Source organism: Phaethon aethereus, assembly GCF_964289735.1.
Source record: "Phaethon aethereus genome assembly, chromosome: 1".
In the NCBI taxonomy this organism is placed as follows: Eukaryota; Metazoa; Chordata; class Aves; order Phaethontiformes; family Phaethontidae; genus Phaethon; species Phaethon aethereus.
The window spans coordinates 65,102,370-65,124,085 of NC_138575.1; the positions used below are offsets into that span (position 1 = coordinate 65,102,370).

General features: G+C 42.3%; 1 protein-coding gene across 1 annotated transcript in view; it reads left to right on the plus strand.

Annotated features, from left to right (window-relative positions):
- The window catches only part of TMEM178B (transmembrane protein 178B), a gene marked incomplete at both ends in the record, with an annotated part of 226,270 nt that overhangs the window by 44,415 nt on the left and 160,139 nt on the right, over window positions 1-21,716 (plus strand). The window contains one exon of the mRNA XM_082014251.1: window positions 18,660-18,773. Within this exon, the coding sequence (XP_081870377.1) occupies window positions 18,660-18,773 (114 nt within the window). The remainder of the gene's footprint in view (window positions 1-18,659; window positions 18,774-21,716) is intronic.

Consider the following 21,716-nt stretch of genomic DNA (forward strand, 5'->3'; position numbering starts at 1 on the left):
GTACTCAGACTTTTCCTATTGCTTTCCTTCTGATGGGAGCAGCATAGCCCTAACCCTAACAAAAGATACTCTCAGAACCTTCCATCATGCTTTTACATCACGTGGCAGAGCAGTACAGCTCATGTGTGAATATCTCATATCCCTGCCTGAAACTATCTGACTGCATCCTTGATGCAGCACAGCTGCAAGTATGCACATTCCTGCAAGTATGAGGGTACCCATTTTTGACAAGGCACTGTAGTGATTATCCCCATCCTTTCTAACAGTAGGCTGAGGATCCAGCAGGCACCAACATTCTCCAGGTAGAGATAAGTAACAGGCTGTATCTAGCATAGCTTCAAAAAAAGATATCCTCCTAAAAATCTCCTATTATGAGTATTTGTGGTGATAGGAGTCTGTTCTTTTCTTGTTAGAAGTGAGACTGGCATCCTTCAGCTATCGTGCACAAAAGCCACATGGTATTACTCAAATTTACTTTATGGGATTAGGAGTAAGAGCTGCGAGGAAATCCTGCTCAACTTGATGCCCGGGGCAGCATATTTGGGTCTCTGGTTCTGCAGTGTTAGTAGTGAGGAGTTGCAGAGCTGTCAGTGCTGAAATGCTCCAGGTGTTATGCTACTGCTGTGGGTCATGTGCAATCATTTGCAGTAAACCCACTTACTGATTTTTGTACTTCATGGCATGTAATCAGGGATATTGAATGATCAAAACCTCAGACTTAATTTATCCTAATCAGGCAAAAGGCATCTGCTTAAATCAGAGGAACATGTTGGGGCTCAAAGGCAGCTGCAGAGGCAATCTGCAGCTTATATGGCTATATACTACTTCCCCATGGGACCTCAAGGGTCTACATAGTCTTACTTCCTCTTGGGGTACAGGGTGCTGAGTCTTCTAAACAACCAGGACTATTTCAAACTGTGTTTTATGCCCTGGTATAATATGAATAATAAAATTACAGGCTTGTCCTGAAGGAAGAATTCTTGTGGGTAGGTGGAACGTATAGTTGAGCATAATGAAGCTATGTGTGTAGGCGAGATGTATGGTTGAGCATAATGAGACTGTTCCACCTGGTTATGTCTTTTCTTGGACCTTGAATATCAGTAATACATACAGCTATTTTCTTTCACTGTTTTTTTTTCAGCACATCTTCCCACTCCAGTGCAAAATCATCTTATTAGGTGTGGTATTGGAGATATTCAGAAACACTTGAAATTTTTATAAAAGGATAAAGGAATTGGGTCTGGGACAGTTTTAACTTCATGAATGCACAGTGCCTGGCCTCATGGAGACCTGGTCCAAGATTGAGGCTCCTAGGTATGCCACAACACTGCTGAAACACAGTGAATGTCACAAAGTCTGGAGGAAATCTAAATGGAGAACAAAGCTATTTTCTTTTGCTCCTTCCTTTTGATGACAAGCTAAGTGTTCCTAAATATTATAGTCTCTATGACATGCAGTGCTGTATATTTTTCTTTAACTTATTGTCATGCAATTTCATAGCCAAATCTTTCTTCCATAGCTGAAAGGCTCTGGAGGAATGGATGAATACTGTTTTTTCTCACTCCTTAAGATAACTTTGTGGTTTGCTGGAAGGTGGGAAATACTGCTTGGAAGTTTCTGTTTTCTACCTGCTGAGGGATTTTCCACTTGCTCGCTGATTTTGGGAAGATAATTCTTAAATCTCTGGGTTTCTATATTGCCGAGGTATCTCTTTAATTCAATCCATTATGAAGTGCTGACATTCAGTCTCGTCCCTGTCCTGCTTCTGGCAAAGGCTTCTCTCGTGTGGATGAAGTCACATTCATGCAAGTCCAAGCTGTTTGCTTTCTGGTATCCCAGGATTGGAATATTTTACCACAGCTGTGTCCCTGTACTGAGAACAGTTATCCCTGTGTCCTGTAGCTGCTGTGGATACCTTTGGAAGAGCTGTTTAATCCCTAAGGTGTAAAACCTACCACATTTGCAAATGAGTTATACAAAGATGTAGGATCATGTTACCAATTTCAGAAATTGGGCTACTTTGTCTTTTATTTCTCTTACCTTTTCTTTTGGAGCTCTGTGCTGCTGGTCCTTTTTTCTTGCCTGTTGCACAGTTGTGTAGCTATAAGCGTGAGTGCTGTACCCCATCCTGTTAATCATGTAAGCTTGGGTGTTCTTTTCCTTAGGCATGATCATACTTACCAGTTGCTGGAGGAGGCCATGTTAGTGTTTGTTTCTTTCGCTGATTCCAGCAATGAAAAACAAGTCTATGATATGACAACTTGGGGTATTAACTGTTTTTCCAGTGAGTCTGGCACTTGTCTACCCTCACTGCATTTCCACTGCAGTATGGGACTAGCTTTTTGCTTCTCCCTCCTAAGTCTCCTTGTCTTGGGAAGGAGACAAGAATCTGGCCTGAATCTCAGCCATGTACCTGCCACCTTAATCTCTTGTTCCCTTTGAGTTAGGCTGTACTTAGAAATATTTTTGCTGAAAGTGATTTGAACGTAGTTTGCTGACTTAGCTTGTACTGCAGTCTCTTCCTAGTACTGCATTTGGCTCTTATGCTGGTGGGTGGAATCTCTGGGCAAGATCAGCTTGCAGCTGTATCTCTTTACTATGATTTTTGTCACAGTTGTTATAATTAAACCTGATAATGCAGAAACCTAGGGGATAAGGATAAAGTTAATGGCATATTTTCTTAAGGTTTGGATGTTTTCCAAATAATGTGTTTTCCATTAAGTTGACATGTTCTTTGTACCCTTCACCAGAGTGGCTGATGACCTGGTGGAGGCATGTTAAGAATCATCTTGGATCCTCTTCACCTGATCCTGCAGTCAGTGAACTGAGGCCTCATGCTTCTGGAGTCTGAGAGGCTGAACATAGCCCCTGACAAAATAAGAGGAAATAAAATTGGGGGGTAGCTTAGCATGTGCCCAGTTCTTCTCCTAAGCTATGTTGTAACTTAGTGTAGGAAGAATTCCATATTGTAATAACATGTTGGTCCCTAACTTGTGACAAGCAGTGATTACTAGCTATCCATGTTTATTGCCTTAAGTTTTTAACCGGGATGTTTGGACGGGGCAATGGAGATCTGCTGTGTCTTAAATAATTTATGGTTAATGGAATGATGGATTAAGGTCAGAATTCTGACCTATTGCAAAGGGGATTGATTGTACTCTCCACAAATTAGTGTCCATGATATGAGTGTACAAAGGTAGGAAGCAGAAGGCCTGACTTTTGGGGGGGGGTGGGGGTGGAGATAGTATGTAACTTAATGCTGGGCAGCAATACTGTCTATATTAAATGCTTTGAGATATTAAGATCGGTATTGTAAGAGTAGTAATTAGAGTAGAAAGTATAGCATTAATAGAATGCAATGGCCTGTAGTGCCACTTGGTTTTAGAATTAATTGTAATAGGAGTCCAGAAGCACATAGGAGGCAGAATCATACCGTTAATTTCTAAAATCAAAATTATAGTTCAAGACTTTACATATTAAACAAAATGAGCAACTAGATGGGGAGGGAAGGTACAAAACAGGAAAACCAAAGTATTCCAGGACACAGATTCTGTTCACTGTATTTGTGCAGCTTTCTGCCTCAAAAGCACCTCTGTCCCATTGGGTGTTACCAGATGCTACTAACACACAGGCATTTACTACAGTTTAGAGTAGGAGTAGATATTAAAAGAAAATAAATCATGAGCTGACAGTGTCTGAGTAAATACTTGTTTCCGTATGCCCTTCCCTTCAAATGTGAAGCAATGATCAAAACCTAGTGAAATTCCAATGTGGAGTTAAGGGCTATTCTGTACCTTGCAAGTGGTGCTAAAAAGTGCTTTCTTCTCTGCTCCCATGTATGGTGACAGGTCTTTTGGGATATGGTTGACTCCTCCCCTGACAGAATGAGGATCATAAAGCAGGTTCTTGAACTGTAAAGGGCTGAATAACACTTAGGGCTGTGAGCCCCAGTGGGACTCCGGCCTTTCAGGTGTAGGGGTGGTGGGACAAGGTGGATAGGGACAAATGTTTCCAGAGGTGCAGTGCTTACCTTTTAGATAACACTTATTGCTGCCATCGATAGATTTATATTAACTAATGGCTCTGTGTGCATTTTGAAGCATCTCTTTGAAGCTACGAATCTTGACAGGCAGCAGAAATATTTATTCCAGCTTGCCCTGGCCAGAGCACCTTATGTTGCAGTGAGTGGGAGACTTTAATACTATGACCATTTAATTTGATATTTCAAATGAGAAGATGCAAGAAGTGGTAGATTACTCTTGCCAAATGACAAGAGGGTGTTGCAGGCAAGGGAACTTCATGCAACAACATCTACCTTTCCCTGCAAAAAAACCTCCAGACTCCAAACCCAACAGCAGCAGCAAAAGCCCAGTCTGCTCCCCAATCTGCACTGACCCATCAGTAAACATGTGTCTACTGCATGAGAAATTCTTATCCCACAAGAGTCTTTCTACTTTGAAATATACACCAGTTCTGGGCCTAAGATAGGGTTACATGGTTTTACAACAACCTGTAACTTTCTTTGGCGTGTATAAGAAGTAATAGATGCTATTAGAGCTTCTTGGGTTTTCTCTACTCTTTTGCTGCCCTGTTACATAAGCTGGGCTGGCTTCTGCCATTTTTTAATTTCTTCATTAAATGGCACATCTTACACATGTCTTAAAAGAAAAGGGATGCCCTGAATCTTGGGTAATGTGCCTGGGGAGACTAGATGCCTTTGGGATTTGGCTAGAGCAACTTAATTCCCAGTTGAAGACCATGCTGGGAGTAGGTCTTCTCACTACTAACTTTCTTGTAGCTGGCAGCTATTGGTATACCCTGGTCCTCCCAGTTTTGTACTGGGAATAAGCAAAGGGAAGGTTGAGGCGGGAGGGGAGTTGGTCTGTTCTCAGTTTCTGGCCCCCTCTACACCCATACAAGGGCATTTATCCTTTCAAGATTTTCAGCCACTCTAAAACATGTATTGCTCATTTGATGCAGAGTGTTTGCAGCTATGTTGAGATTCTAGCCTGAAGTTGTTGATTAAAGTACATTTGAGTGCAGCCAGAACTTGATGCTAGGACCAAAAATGGATTGTTGTAGCATTTGTGAAGACGCACTTAACATCTAAGCCTTCTGGACACAAGGGTGGATGATGGTATTGCAAAACTCATCACCGGATAAGTAAAGGCACAGTCCAGTCAATTGGAAAAACATTTTTTTGATCACACTCACCAACCTTTCCTCTTTCAAATACTTCTTCAAGAATCATTCCCTTCTGTAAGGGAGAAACCACTTATGATTTCAGACAGCTGCAGAAAGATTAACAGTATCTGTAGTTCATAGGTTTCAGAATGACCAAATTGTGCTTTAGCTCATCTCGGATTTCACAGCACAGTTGTCTGATCTTCTTATGACCATCTTTACCTTCTTCTCCCTTTCCCTCTAGTTGTGTCTTTCAGTTTGACTATTCAAGGACTACTTTTTAAATATCTATAGAACATTTAATTTCTTAAGGCCTTATTTGACTCAAGCCCTCATGTACGATACTAAGTCCAGTTACAATAGTGCAGCAAATGGCCTTGCAAGGAAAGAGCAGTCAACTGTGAAATCTTTTGTCCCTCTGAATGCATACTCCTTTACAAAGAAAGATAGAGCATCCTTGTAATTTAGTGATGGCGGCTCACCAGATAATGAGTAATTTGTACAACGATAATCCAGGGAATGGCTTTACAGGGGAAGACCATGGTGAAACATGAAACTACTCCTTACTTTGGAGAGCTATTATACATACTATCTTTTATAATTTACTGGTTTTTCCTTGCCATAAACAGTCCCAAGGTTTATTTCAAGGTAGTTTTAGTAGCTTTTGTCCATCAGGCTGTGAGATCTGAGTAGATAGTCAGTTGGTAGAGCTTATGGGGCAAGAGACATTATGAACTTCCAGGGGAAACTCTGCTCACATCTTGGGGATGACCTTATCTGTTAGCTTTACACTGCACATATATTTAATAACTGCAGGGTACCTTTGTCTTGGAAATACTTTTGTGTATGAACTGATGTCTTGAAAATGCCTTTTAACCACACTACCTTAACAGTTATTTGAAATAACTAGAATGGGCACAGCAAAAAAAAAAAGGCTAGTGAATTTTAGGGAATCCAGAAGGTAAGTATGTACTTATTAGGAAAGGAATCTTTCCACCAAAGACAGAATGTTATAGAATCATAGACTAGTTTGGATTGGAAGAGATCTTGAAAGGTCATCTAGTCCAACCCCCCTGTAGTAAGTAGGGACATGTTGAACTAGATCAGGTTGCTTAGAGCCCTGTTCAACCTGACCTGGGATGTTTCCAGGGATGGGGCATCTACCACCTCTCTGGGCAACCTTCTTCCAGTGTTTCACCACCCTCATTGCAAAATATTTCTTCCTTAGATCTAGTCTGAATCTACCTTCTTTTAGTTGAAAACCGTTACCCCTTATCCTATCACTACAGGCCCCGCTAAAAATTTGTCTGTATCTTTTTTATATGCCCCCTCTAAGTACTGAAAGGCTATGGTAAGGTCTCCCTGGACCCTTCTCTTCTTCGGGCTGAACAACCCCAACTCTCTTAGCCTGTCTGCATGGGAGAGGTGTTCCATCCATGGGATCATTTTGGTGGCCCTCCTTAGGGCCTCCAACAGGTCCATGTCTTTCCTGTGCTGAGAGCTCCAGAGCTGGATGCGGTACTCCAGGTGGGGTCTCACTAGAGCAGAGTAGAAGGGCAGAATCACCTCCCTCAACCTGCTGGCCAAGCTGCTTTGGATGTGGACTAGGATACGGTTGGCCTTCTGGGCTGCGAGTGCATATTGCCAGCTCATGTCCAGCTTTTCACCCACCAGTCTCCCAAGTCCTTCTCAGCAGGGCTGCTCTCGATCCCTTCATCCCCCAGCCTGTACTGATACTGGGGATGGCCCCAACCCAGGTGCAGGGCCCTGCACTTGGCCTTGTTGAACCTCATGAGGTTCACATGGACCTATTCCTTGAGCTTGTCTAGGTCCCTCTGGATGGCATCCTGTCCCTCAGGCATGTCAACTGCACCACTCAGCTTGGTGTCATCTGCAGACTTGCTGAGGGTGCACTTAGTCCCCCTGTCTATGTCAATGATGAAGATATGAAACAGTACTGGTCCCAATACGGACCCCTGAGGATTGCCACTCATCACCGATCTCCATCTGGACATTGAGCTGTTGACCACAACCCTCTGGATGTGACCATCCAACCAATTCCTCATCGACCGAACAGTCCACCCATCAAATCCATATTGCTCCAATTTAGAGAGAAGGATGTTGTGGTGAGACCACGTCAAAGGCCTTACAGAAGTCCAGAAGATGGCATTGGTAGCTCTTCCCTTGTCCACTGATGTGGTGACACTGTCATAGAAGGCCACTAGGTTGGTAAGGCAGGACTTGCCCTTGGTGAAGCCATGCTGGCTGTCTAGAATCACCTCCCTGTCCTCTATGTACCTTAGCATAGCTTCTGGGAGGATCTGCTCCACGATCTTCCCAGGCACAGAGGTGAGGCTGAGAGGTTGGTAGTTTGCAGGGTCCTCCTTGCTACCCTTTTTAAAAAAGGGTGCACGGTTTCCCTTTTTCCAGTCTCCAGGAACTTCACCTGACTGCCATGACTTTTCAAATATCATGGAGAGTGTCTTGGCAACTATATCAGCCAATTCTCTCAGGAGTCTGGGATGCATCTCATCAGGTCCCATAGACCTGTGTATGTTCATGTTCCTCAAGTGGTCTTGACCCTGATCCTCTCTCACAGTGGGAGGGAGTTGGCTTTCCCAGTCACCATCTTGCAGTCCATCCACTTGAGAGGTGTGGGAAGAGAGGTTGGCAGTGAAGACTGAGGTAAAAAAACTTGCTGAGTACCTCAGCCTTCTCCTCATCCATTGTTGCCAGTTTGCCAGTGTTGCTCATGGGTGGGATGGGGTACACTTTCTTTGACTGTCTAAAATCTTCTGTTTGCATGGTTTTAAAGTCTTGATAGAATCCTTGATGGGTGGAGATAGTTTGCCTTGTGAGCAAAGGAGATTGCAAGCTCAGTGCACAGTAGATTTAAGGAACAGTTTATGGGCATAGCAGGGTGCACCCTTTCTGGTCTATCCATGCTGTAGTCTTCTCGGGAGTGGTGGGGGAACCCAGGCTTGCTGAAAAGCTGATGCTGGATTCCTTCCTCACTTTTCTCTTTGCGAGGCTAGCTGCCTGCTGGTAGTTTGCTTTGGAACTGCAATCCTTTCAAATCCTATGGTTTTCCATAGTTACCTTTTATTTAAAATGTGTGAAACAGGATCCATGCTAATGGTGTTGCACTTCCCAAAACTTAAGGCAAGCCAATTCACCTCTTATATGTAACCATGTGAGTTAAAAAACTTCACCTTAACTTCAGCATATAAGAAAAATGCTTTTTGACGATGTGCCAATCCTTAAGATAGGTGAAAAATATAGTTGTTGTTCTAAAAATTGATCTCCTTAGTCCGATTCTTGTGAATCCCTAATATATAATCTCTGCCAAGAACTTTATACTTCTCTCTCCTTTTTCCTTACCACAATTTATCTTCAAGTGGAAGTTGTGAAACTCCCTGTCCTCCCCAAGCTCATCTGAGGCACAAAACCTACGTGAATATAGTGTCATATAGATATGTTGCATAGCCCATGTAAGTCCTTTCATTTAAGTGATGTTCTTAAGAGATTGTTGAAGGTGCTGGATGAGGCTGAGCCTGCAAGTGGGACTTTCTGGGAAATTAGTCTGCATTAGGTCTCAGTTTAAGTTCCCTGATGTGGGGTGAAAAGCATCTGAATGATTCTCTGTGTTGTGATTTTTGCTGTTTAAACAAGAGGTTGAAGTGCCACATGAAAGATAAGTGCTTTCTCCAGCAATTTGTGGAGCTAGCTGTAAACTAACAGTATGGAGACACAGAGAAGGGCTTATGTTTCACTTGCCTCAAGAAGTAAAGAGGAGTAAATGTGTCTAGAAAGGCTGAGGGGAGACCTTATTGCTCTCTGCAACTACCTGAAAAAGGGGGTTGTGGTGAGGTGGGTGTTGGTCTCTTCTCCCAAGTAACAAGGAACAGGACAAGAGGAAATGGCCTCAAGTTGCGCCAAGGGAGGTTTAGACTGGATATTAGGAAAAATGTCTTTACTGGGTGAGTGGTCAAGCATTGAAACAGGCTGCTCAGGGAGGTGCTGGAGTCACCATTACTGGAAGTATTCAAAAAACCATGTAGATGTGGCACTTTGGGACATGCTTTAGTGGGCAGGTGGTGTTGGGTTGATGGTTGGACTTGATGATCTTGAAGGTCTTTTCCAACCTTAATGATTCTGTGATATGAAATAGCTTTCCAAGGTATGGAGATAGGCATCCTTACACTTCACTGCATGTGATCGCAGATCCTCAGAAGAATTAGTGATATCAGTGGACCCATCCTTATGTTCTTCTTCGCTCTCTGGAACCCTGCTTCTCAGACATCTCTTTGAAATAGGTTTCAAAGCTGGTTCAATAAATACCGAGCTGCATGGGAGTATCTTAACGATGAGAATCGGAAGATGTACATATAAAAGAAACCTGTCTCTGGCACAGCCTTTGTGCTTTTTCTTTGGCTTGACAGCAGTGCTGACATAATGCTTTGTTCCATGAGTTATTGGGTCGTCAGTGAGTTTTTACTGGTAATTGCTGTCTCAGTGACTTCTATTGATCATTTAATTTCTGCCTCCAAACAAGTAGGAGCAAATATTTTTCAGCCCTTTTAACCTCCTTAACTTCTCATTCGTGCTCTGCTTCCCTCTCCCCTGTGGCCAGCCCAATGCAAATAGGTGGACAGAAAGATTAATAGAAGCAAGGAGATGTCTTCCTCTCAAGTGCCCTGTGGCTTGGAGGCTGTTATTAATAGCTGAAGTAAAAAAGTGTTTCGTAACCATCCTCTTGCTCCAGCTTCCTTGCCAGCCCCCTTTCCTTGGTCCCTGGAGAGAAAGTGTGAGCTCATCACTTTCCAATGCAAATTCAGCTTTTGGTCTCATACTTGGATTCTTTTCTTATCCTGGGTGGAATATTGTGCCAGCTGGTTACTTTGAGCAAGCTGCTATCTGCTGGGATATCCATAGAGCATGTGGGGAACGGGTCTAGCAAAACCTGGTCAGGCACTTTCTTTTTCCTCTGCTCCGAAAATGTTGCTATCTGCGCAGTGCATGTGCACATGTCTGCGCCGTTGTCTTTGCTCACACAGTGGTTGAAAAGGAAATTCAGATATTTCAATGTGGAAGCGGAAGTTGAAATTGAAATGTAGGTGTTCCAGTCTGAAACATTTAGAAGTCCCCATGTGGAATCTGGTCATATACAGCCCATGCATAGTAAAGCTGTTGTGTATGTGTCTAGAGATCCATAATCTTCATGGATTGCTTCCATTTCATGTGTACTTTGTATCTGATTTTTTTTCCATCTCTCTAGAGATCTAATGGATACGTATTGAAAACAAGCTGGCAGGTTTTCATCCCAGATGACCTGGGAAGAATGGGAATGGCATACTGTCATCTATTAGGCCATTTCTGTATGGGTAGTACAGTATAGTACGGTATGTTGGATCCTTTCAACCATCCCTCCTGCTATGTTTTCACTGGGTTTTTACAAGACTTCTTTACCAGGTGAGCATTATATAACAAGTTTTACTAAGCTAGAGGCTCAGAGAACCTTTATATGGAAATCAGGCAAGATGAACTGTAAAAGAAAAATGGGAGGGAAAAAGAGCAGGAAGGTTCTGCTTGTCACTCTGAAAAAAAACTTTGCTCACTTTCCTAATGAAAATCTTTAAGCCATACATTCTGTTAATATATTTGCTGGGTATGTGCCATTTCAGGGACAAAGTGTTATTTGTCTTATGAATGTCTCATCCTTTCAGTGGCTGCCAACTTGGTGAATACAAGCAAGATTTTCCTTCAGGTAAAACAGGATGCTGTTTTCTGAGCATGTTTTGCTGAAGTTCTGTGTTCATTACATTTTCTGGTGGTCACGTACACCACATAGGTTAAATCCACGTTTCTAAATAGTGTGGTACAACAAAGGTGGATTTGTAACAAACAATTGGTGGTTAGGACATAATGCTCATTTTGTGTGTGGTTTCAGGGAGGGGATGTTACTTCAGACTGGCTCTACTCTTGCACCATTAGTTGAATTCCCTTTATCGCATGTTCCAATTCACTTTATTTGCAAAGAATCTAGTTGGCATGGTGTTTCAGCACATAGTGTTATTAACCAAAACATGGTAACTAGAGATGATCAGGAGGTAATTTCAAAAGTGCACTCCTGATACGTACTAAGTGTCAGCATAGACACATTCTTTGTCTCTCCCAGTGTGTGACCCTTGGGTCTGTCTGTGAATGGGGAAGGGGACTGTATCACATTCCTCTCTGACTTTTATATGAACCTGTAAATGGTGAGTAGAAACTGATAGTGCACCTCTACGCACTTGTAAAGGTAGCACCTAGGGGCTGGCAACTTTAGTCTTAAACCCAAAAGACACAAACCCCAACCTGTGAACTGAAGGGAGGCATCAGCCCAATTTCCTTGAAGCCCACTGCAAGCAACAACCAGTACCAGAAGTTGTTCCGCTTTATCTAGGACAAGTAGCAACAAGTCTTACTGGCAGATCAAACTGAACCTCAGTTCAGGATTATGCCAGAGGCAGACAGGAACAAATACAATCTCCTCTTCTAAAAACTTGGCCCATGCTGCAGCTGCAAAAACTATCTTGAGGTCTATTAATTAGAACATTGGCTTCTATTTATGCATACAAATTAATGAATATTCATCAGACATGTTGATTAAGGTGATGGTGTTTGCATATCCTTCCTAGATTTTTAGACCTTTACCCTTAGATGTTCTAGTATTCAAGACATTCATGTGGCACTAAGGGAAGTTCTGATTAGGTATTAGTGGGGAAAAAAAATCATAATGAAAGTAGTCAGATGTTGGAACAGGTGCTCAAAGATATTGTGCACCTCTATTCTTGGAGGTATTTAAAACTTGACTGGACAAGGCCCTGAGCAACAGGAACTTTTTGAATTTAATTTTAACTTTGAAGTTGTTCCTCCTTTGAGCAGGGGATTGGGCTGCTTGACTTTTAGAGGACCCTTCTAACATAGCTGATTGTACAATTAATGCAGAAGAGTAATGTTCCTACGTTTTTGGCATTAATATATTTATAGATGGGCACAAATATGTAACTAGTACTTTCATGGTTAGTATTACTCCAGAGGTAAAGAAATAATCCTGTCAAGTGTGTTGCAGTACTTTCTAATGAAGCCTCTGCCTTCATTAAGAAGATAGTTAACTAGTTCATTAACTAGTCAGCATATCTGACAGCAATTCTGTCATAGCAGCTGATCAAGATAGACCCTAATTTCTCCTCTTAACTTCCTCCAGGGTTTAGTTTGACCAGTTAATGCATGCTGAAACTGCAACAACGTTGCCTATATTAAGGTACCTCCAGATGAGTTCTGATATTTTGTATTAAATGATTTAAAAGACTGAGGGCAGCACATACGGCTGAAGGCAATAATTCTTAAGTTGTGCCAGCCTGAATGGCCAGGACTGCTTTGGAGGCTGCATAAAATGTCAGCAGAATTCAACAATGAACTTTTCCAAGGGAGACAAGACTTTTAAGACTGAACACTAACAGATATATATGCCACATGCAACTGCTTTGTGTAACCTGATCCTAGCCCTAAGTATGATTATAGCCCCTGGAAACCTTACCAAAATGTTATGCTAAGAAAAAACTATAAACTTTCTCTGCTCTACAAATTTTCTGAAGATAATGTGAAACAATTAGTGGCTAAATGACCAATCTACGTCTTCTGTCAGGCTGGTATGAATATAGCCACCCAATGAGGGAACAGCAACCAAACCATGGGATTAAGGCAATCTCTCATACAGAAGGCAGTTTCTCATAATGAATAGCAAATATATGTAGTAAGTGCAGTTTGCAAAGCCAGAGGCTAAGATTTCTTTTCCTAGGAAATGTTTGTGTAGTAATTCTCAAACAGATTTGTAAAAACTAGAACTAGCACAAAGGGTGAATTTTTTGGAATAAATTGCTGCATACAGTTCATCCAGAGGTATCTACAACACAGAAGAAGAAAAAGCTGCCTGGAGGTAGCAAAGGCAAGAACATCTATGTCAGTCTTTTCAGGGAAGCTCATCGTATCAAAAGCCTTGGCAGTAAATATAATAAAAGAAATACTAGCTGTACAGTTGAATCCTTCTTAGAAATCAACATATATACTACAAGAGAAGAATGGATACCACCTGGTTTCAGATCTCTGCATGTTACAGAAAGCAAGGTGACCATCGTGTCAGTGCTGGCTTGCTGTGAACTCTGGAATGGCCAGGCTGTAGTTCATCCAGACCAAGTGAGCTGCTGGTTCCTTGTATCAGTCGGAGATTCCTGATTGCCCTTACCCAAGGATTGCTGCAAAAAGTCTTAGAGTGGGAGGAGTTCTTAGGTGTAGCTGTGAGCTCTCCAGCTACCAAATGTAACTTGTTCACAGGCATTGGGCTAATCTGTACGTGAATGTTACAGATGGTTCCACAATCTGCAACCCTGAAAGTTGGGGGGAAAACAAAGTGAAGTCTTGAAGCCCGCATTGGCGGGGGGGAATATAGTAGGATAACCCCTGTAAGTCTTCTGTGTGCCATCTTGGGCCGGACCTGAAGTGGCATTACTAACTCTTACATAACTGCTCTCACAGATTACCGGTTTCATGAATGACCATCTGAAGGCCTACTTTCTGTTGTCAGCAGTCAGATGAGTTGGTCTGTATTATGCGGAAGAATAACTATATGATCACAATGACAGTGTAAATTCCTGAAACTTGACAACCACCTTTGCAAAAGTCAAGCTGACCTCACAGGGTGAATGCCTCTGGGCACTTCTGAGATCCAAATTTTAGGACTGATGTGACCAATACCCTGGTGGCATTTTGAATTTTCATTCTATTTCTTAAATTAGCCAAGGGTAAAGACTGTTTCTTGGAGCAATTTGAAAGTGTTGAAATATGATATTTAAAGGGGGATGGGGGGCTTGGTGATGAAGAGAGACACTGGCCCAAAAGTTCTGAAAAATGTTGTCTGTTTTCCCACCAGACAAATACAGTGTGGATACCAGCAGTATGACCTTCCTTTTAATTGATCTCAACCCTGTTCATCCTAGAGTGGGAGAATGGTTCAGTCACCCATGCCTTATCAAACAATTAGAGGCCTCTACTGGGGTAATGTTTACAGCCCTACTAATGCAGTGGGAGCTGAGCTTCACTAGTAGCTGAACCAATGTTAGGATATTGGGATGGTTTTGAAAATTGAATAGAAAAGAATTGCACAATGTTTTCAGGTGATATTCCTGCTATAGCACAGCTTAAGGATTTTCCTTGTAAAGGAGAGAAGAGGAAATATTGTGTAATAATGAGGTAGTGTGGAGCAATGCTTAACAGATATGGGAGGGGAACTGTTCAGGTAGGTGTCTCAGTAAGAAGAGTGGCATGTTTGATGCTGTGAATATTTAGCTGCTCTGGATGAAGCTATCGCTAGTTTCCTTCTCTTAATTTTACTTGGCATCTGAACTTTGCTGGAACAGGGGGTTGCCAACCACAGAGTTACAGCTACTGAATCTCCTCTGAGCGTCTGTGCTTACATGAGGATGGTATGGCAGTTTTGCTCTGTATGGTTCTAGTTGCATCTTCCTGATGATCCCTTTCCTAGCACTATGTGAAGATGTCAGCCACTTTTCTTTAAGATTTTCAGCAAACATTTCCCTTTGATCAGAGGAACATGCATCTGTCAGTGGAGCAGCTTTGTGGTTCTTTCATGTTTCTTGTGGCCAGCTATAACACTTGCTATGGGAGCTGCATAGGTGAAAAAGCCCACTCACTGGTTTGCTCTATAAATATTGCTTCCAGTTATTTGAGCAAAGTACAGAGCTCAGCTGCACTTGCATTTGGTCTTTTTAAGTTAGTGCTGAAGTCTGGAGATGCTCCATAAGTTGCAGTTGCCCTATTGAGGGTATGGAAGGGAAACTGTGGTGGTTTTTTTTTCTTACCCTTGCTTCCCTTCCCACCCCAGAGACTGGAGTGAGCATAGGTATTCCTTCTCCTGAAGGTAAGAATTTCTTGGGGTTTTTCTGAGAGGACTTTCCAGAAGAGTAGTAGTTCTGATCCTTGCTGCAGTTACTGCCTCTGCTCTCCCAGGGGCCTCCAGGAACGGGATGTTTGGGGCTCTTGAACGTAGTTCTCTTCTGTATGGGACAAGTAGGGACACATCATGAAGTCTGAAATTGTCACTGCAATAAACTCATCCTTTTCCTAATTTTGATTGGCAGGTCTAGGCAAAGGAAAACCTTTTTCTGATTGTCTAAGTTTCAAATGCTAATTCTCACCTCTAGCCAGATATATGCTGTTGCAGTTGCATTAATTCAGCAGGGTCACTCACTCCTGTGAGAACAGGTCTAGATAAATGGCTCATGTTTAAATGCCAAGCAATTGCAAACCTGGCCAGTTTGGGCCATGAAAATCTTGAGGTTCCCAGTACGATCCTGCCTGCCTCTCCTATCAGCAGTGGCTACGTGGATGAAGATGGCCCCATGCTCTCTCTGGCTGTTGCTGCTGTTCCAGAGTCTGAAGTAATTGAAGTGCTGGAAGCTAATAGAAGACAGCTCTGAAACACTCCGAACTAGATTCTCCTGAGCCTATTAAACTCGGCATTCAAAGGAGAGTTTAACAGCCTAGAGCCAAAAGGGTCCATTAGCTCATGTGTGCTGACCAATAGTATATCATAGACTATTACAACTCACTCATTTATCCCTTTATTGAGCCTAGCAACTTGGATTAGACCTAAGTATTTTGAGCCCTGTAACAAAAAATTAATTAGGCTTACCCATTCTAGCAGTGAATGGCTAGCCTAATAACTCAGAAGCATGAAAATGCAGGAGCAGCATCCTCATCTGACTGACTTGGGGGTCTGTTTCCCCATGTAAGACAAGTAGTGGGTACAATTCCCAGGTACAAATGAATTTTCTGTACTCTGCTCAGCCCTGTTGAGTGCATGTAGTGGCCAGACCTGATATTTCAGAGACAAGTACGCGAAAAAGGAGAACTTATCTCACCATGTACACTGAAGAGCACTTTATCTACAACCTGTTGTAGTCATAGTTATTGGCTAACAGCATGTTATTTAGAAGTGGGAACAGTGTTGAAATATGTTGGGTGGTTGGCAAGGAGATCATCATGGAATTTACTTTTAAAAATTTGCCTGTACTTCAGCTACCATTAAACCATTGCCACTATAGTTGTACTCTTGGTTCTAGACAGTATTTAAACATGTACCCAAGTCTCATTAAAGCTATGGGAAAGTAAGCATAAGCCCCAAATTATATATATTGTGAAGTGATGACCTGAATTCAGACCATAATCTTTTTCTGCTTTAGGTTTTGGCGATATAAGATACTGAACAGCTCACTGCATTACTACTAACAGTGTTTGCAGTAAGAATAAAAAGTCTGATGGACCTTGCTAGAAATTAGCTGCTTTGATTTCAGAAGAGGTGCTTTCTGCTGATTACTTTCAGAAATTATAGCAAATGGAACAGGATTTTTTTCTTCCTTCCTTCTGTATGCTTTTATTTTGAATCTTGGCTCTGTGTCCTTGTCTGCTATTCTATATAAATCTCTTCTCTGGGCAGGTATCTGATAACTTAAAGATTATTTTGTGACAAATAAGCTTTTTCCACTTTCTTGCCAATGCTTCTGATCCATGAAAGCAGCTGAACAAAAGGGGATAGGAAAACCTATAAGAAGGCAAGGTTATGATTTGGAGCTTTTTTAAAACTCTCTGCACACTAGCTGCCTCTTTTAAAATCTATTCTTGGTTTGAAACTTTAATTCTGGGCGTACATTTGGTGCCCAGATGGTGCAGACTCACACAGAAACCCATCACGCTGTCAGGGCAGGCGGATACATATGTAAATATTTTGCCTTTTTCCCCTATAATATTTGGCTTTGTCTAGTCGAATTGCTGTCAAAGGCAGAATGTGAAGAATGCTAAAGAGGAGCAAACAATGAGGACCTCAAATGTTTATATTGCACTAACTTTGGAAGATGCTGGTAGACAGCGATGTAACTAATTTTGTTTCATGGGTTTTCTTACGTTGTGAATTCATGGCATATGATCTAAGTTCATGCCAAGTGAAGTTTTTACAACCTGAGGTAGAAACCTGTATTTCTAGTGGCATAAAAGCATATTTAACCCCTTGGAGCTGCCTATATAAGGCTAATGGCTCTGCCTTTTCAGTTCAGGCTGACAGTAAGCGTTCTCTACCTGCCTCTTGGTGTATAACACTTTCTTATTTATATAATTCATTGCTTCATTTAATTTATTCTATTGAGTGCTTGTCTTAATGTATTTTTAATAAAAGCATTTCCAGCATAGCTGCTTCTCTGACCAGTGGTAGTTAGTAGCAAACAGTGTGGGCCAACCACATTAAGGATACCTATTTAGTTATTACAGGTCTGATCCAAAATACTGTAATATTAATGGAAAAAAAGACTTTCAGGAGCTTTGAATCTGACTGCTTAGCAAGGAGGTCTAATAAAACCAGTGTTAGTTGAGGATGCTGGTAAAAGGGATGTAAGAAACTTTACTGTTTTTTATCAGTGCAAGATTGGTTGCACTATCACAGGTTTCTGCTCAGATGCAAGATTTGGCTAGGCTATATATAATTCATGGAAAGCACCAGGCTATGCCAGACCCATTCCTCTAAGGACACTAACTATGCAGAGAAATGCCAGGAGATCAGGGCCTGGAGGTGTGATTATTGTAGAGGAAGGAAAGTGGCTGTAAAAGGAGGGTGTAACAATGTGACCGGAAGATAAACAGAAACAGCACATGGTGCTTTTTTCCATGGAACATAGATGAAATCGTGACTACAGAGGGGAAAAAATTGCCCATTTCAGACATTCATGTTGCCATCTGAGGCTCATTATTCAAGGATGCCAATAAATTCTGTTTCTGAGCCTGCTATGAAAGCGTCTGGGTACCTTCAAGAGACACACTATAGCCTATCACATATCCTTCTGCTTGTCTTGCTTCTTGGCTGTGAGGTGGAAGGGAGTCAGGAGAATTGCTCACTATCTATATATATTTTCCCTGTGCTTTTTATATTAGTGAAGGAAAGACACAAAGTAAACATCTTTGATCTCTCCTGGACTATGGGTATTGAGGCACATTATACTGCATGATAAGCTAAGACATGAATTTACAGTTTCTACACAGTAGATGCTGGTATGCCTGCTACTAGCTCATGGTTCAGAAAAGAAATGAAAGGAGGAGTGATTTGCCACATATATATCTGGTGAAAGCAGATGCTCTGGCAGCTACTGCAGGGGCTTTGGTGTATCACAAGTTTGGATGTGAGCTTACCTTACAGGTAGCTTGTGCTTGTCATGGGCTAAAGACAGCATTGGTGGTCACAGTGGACTGATGGTAGGGACTTCTTTGCTCCTAACCTTTGTATTTGTTGTCAGTCCCATCTGGTCTACAGCTGGGAGAACATGTTGCACTCATTTAACGGCATTTTCTCCTCTGCATTTTGCCCTTTCCAGGAGCAATTGAGCGGTGCACGTACATCAAGTACCACTACTCCTCAGCAACCATTCCCAAGAATCTTACCTACAACATCACCAAGACAATCCGCCAGGATGAGTGGCATGCCTTGCGTAAGTGTTGCTGGCTTTCTTCTCCATTCTCCTTGTGTGCAGACTAAGGGAGGTACTTGCTGGTAAATGAGAATGGAGGCTTTGACTGACAACCTGCTCAGAGTCCTCTTCTCACAGTTTATCTTTGTAGCAGCCTGATTGATTTGTTCTTGGGACCTACATCTCTGTTTCTGCTGCTGAGTAGAAATTCTGCTGAGGCATGAGAATGTGGCAGTGGGGAAGAGGCATTTGTATGCAGAGATTAATATTGAGTTAAATACAAAAAATGAAGGACAAAATCAATGCCCTATTTTTTAATTCAATAGAATGCTCTGTACATGAGCGTATTCTTATGCTGTTCATAGTGCTGTGGAGTTTCCTGCTCCCAGGAGAATTCATTGCTCGCTTTTATTGTCGAATATGTCTTGCTGCCAGCAGCTCCTGGGTGAGTGTGGCATCACTCTCTGAAGACCTAGAAAGAGAAATGCTGCACCCTTTAAGGCACAGGAAAGGAGCTTAGCCCTCAGTGATAATTGTAGGCAGTGGTCACGAACTTGTACTATTTGCTGAAGCAACAAGATCTGATAGGGATGGAATTGCCTTGGGATGTATTGGCTGGCCATAAAGCTTTTCTCCTTCCCATCTTAGAGATGGAAAAGGGTTTTCACTGATAAAATGGAAGAGGTAGGATTTCACAAGCAAGGATGCCACTGAAACTTGCTCTTGTTACTATGTAGCCATGGGGACTGATGAATGTCCTGAGCTCCTCTGTCTCAATGGAAGCAGTTAACAGCTTGAAGATGGCAGCGGCTGAGGGATGCTGGTTCTAATTGAAAACCTTGAAAGGTGGTAGTGAGCAGCTACTGTCCAGACTGTGTCTGTCAGAAATGTGAAAGACCCCTGGTGTTCACAGGACTTTCAGTCTGTTTCATTCCCACCTTATGGGGCTGTTGCTTTGGGAAGGTCCTTTTAAGCTCTGAGGAGGAGAAGGTGTAATGACATAGTCAATTTTCTGCATCGGTAAGGTCAGGCCTGGTTTGAGACTTGTTGGTGCTTGTAGGCCCAACAATCTATGTGACAATCTCACTATTTAGTGTAGGAATTATTGTCCTGAAGTTCATCTTTATCTCAGCAAAGGCTCAATTACAGGGTTATTCTGAAACTGTTTGTATTCCTTCCCCCCCGCATCATTACTAATATGCCTGGCCATGTAAGGTGCTAGTGGGATCAGCAAGTTCCTGAGCTGGGTGTGTTGGCAGCTAACAGGAGCCTTCAGTAGGGCATTCATCAGTCTCCAAAGTGGCAGTCTAGACATACTGCTTACAGATTTACATATCTGATTTGGTCAGAGGCACTTTCAGGGTGAGGCTGCTTGTTCCTTCCCTGTGGAGGGTACACCGACTGTGGGTGTGCATGCATATTTCTGACCCGGACTTTCTTACTAGTTCAAGAGTCAAATAAGTGTAGGTAGATTCAAACTTCAGTTCTATCTAAAGACAGGGAAGGAGAGAAGTACTTTGAAGCTCTCTCTTCTCCAGGGCAGTTAAGTGCAATGGTGAGTGCTTGATATATGGGGTTAGCCACTGGGGAGGATCTGGAGGTCACTGCATTTAAGAATGAACTGAACCTATATGACTATTTCCTGTGTAGGAACAGTGACCTTGCTGTTCTTCCCTAAAACATCTGTTTTAAAAGACAAGGGCAATACTAATCTTTTCAAATGGTGTTTTGGTTGAGGAGGATGTTCTCCCTTTGCGCTGGAGTAGACACAAAGTGGGGTAAGACTCTAAGTCTCCTCACAAAGCCCTGTAATTTTAGTCCCTGCCTTAATAGCTGACCAGGTTCTGTACCTCTGGACTAGCTTCATCCAGGGGACAACTATTTTAGCTCCTCACTGCTCATCCCGAGGTAGAATAGTGTTTTTCCAAGTCAACCTGGCCATTATTTTCCTCTGAACAATTTCCTATTTAGAATTTCCCTTTGAGTGTTGTGACAAGCAACAAAAGGAGCAGGGCCAAGGCCCATTGTTCTTCCTGCTCTTTCCATGGGTTATTTCTTGTATCTGTAGTATGAGATGGCAAAAAAGTATTTCCTGATGAAACACTGTGGCAAAATGGCATCCTGGAGAATTTCAGAGGAACTGGAAAGGTGAAACAAGGGTGTCTGCTCACCCTATTGAAGAAAAATGCCTCTTCCAGGCTGAAGCCACTGCTGTCCTTTGCCATATTTGTATTTCAGTAGTGGTTGTTTTCCTCCTCTGGTGCATGGGCAGCAAATAGTGGTGCCTGCGAAGCAAATTTGTTGCTTTGCCTCCTTACTGGGTTGGGGATCAGAAGAGAGGGCCACAGCTGTGCCCAGCAGACTGCTTTTTTCAGACTGGCAGGCAAGATTGATGCTCCAGCAGTTTTCCTTGAATTGAAGGAGGGGGTGAGGGGCAATTAATTTGAAGCTGAGGACCTCACGGCACCAGTCAGTGCAGAAAGCAGATATTCTTCTAGCTGTGCTGTCAGCTATGCTAAAAGAACAAAGGGGAGTAGCTGGACCTGGAGGAATGGTTGGAGCCGACTTTATAATTTTTTATTTTATCTTTTTGCATTCTGTTTGACATTTTCAAGATGGAACTTTTGCTTCAAATTGATTGCCTATGGCAGCATGAACTGAGGAAACGAGGCTTCACTTCCCTGCAATCACTTCCTCTCAACTATCTCTGGTTAAACAGGGATGGAGGGAAGGATGGTTTTAGTATTGCCAGTTCTTGCCTGTCAGGAGGTAAATGTTCATCTAATCAGACAAAAACGAGTGTCTATATGAGCTGTGAGGGGAAGGGAGAAGGGAAGGAAAGCTGTGTCCAACAACTTTGAGCATGAGTAACTATCTTTTTATGGAAGAGCCAGTGTAATGATATGATTGAGTCACTATTAGGCATTTACGCTGTCACATTTTCGCCCCAGTCTTGTGCATAGA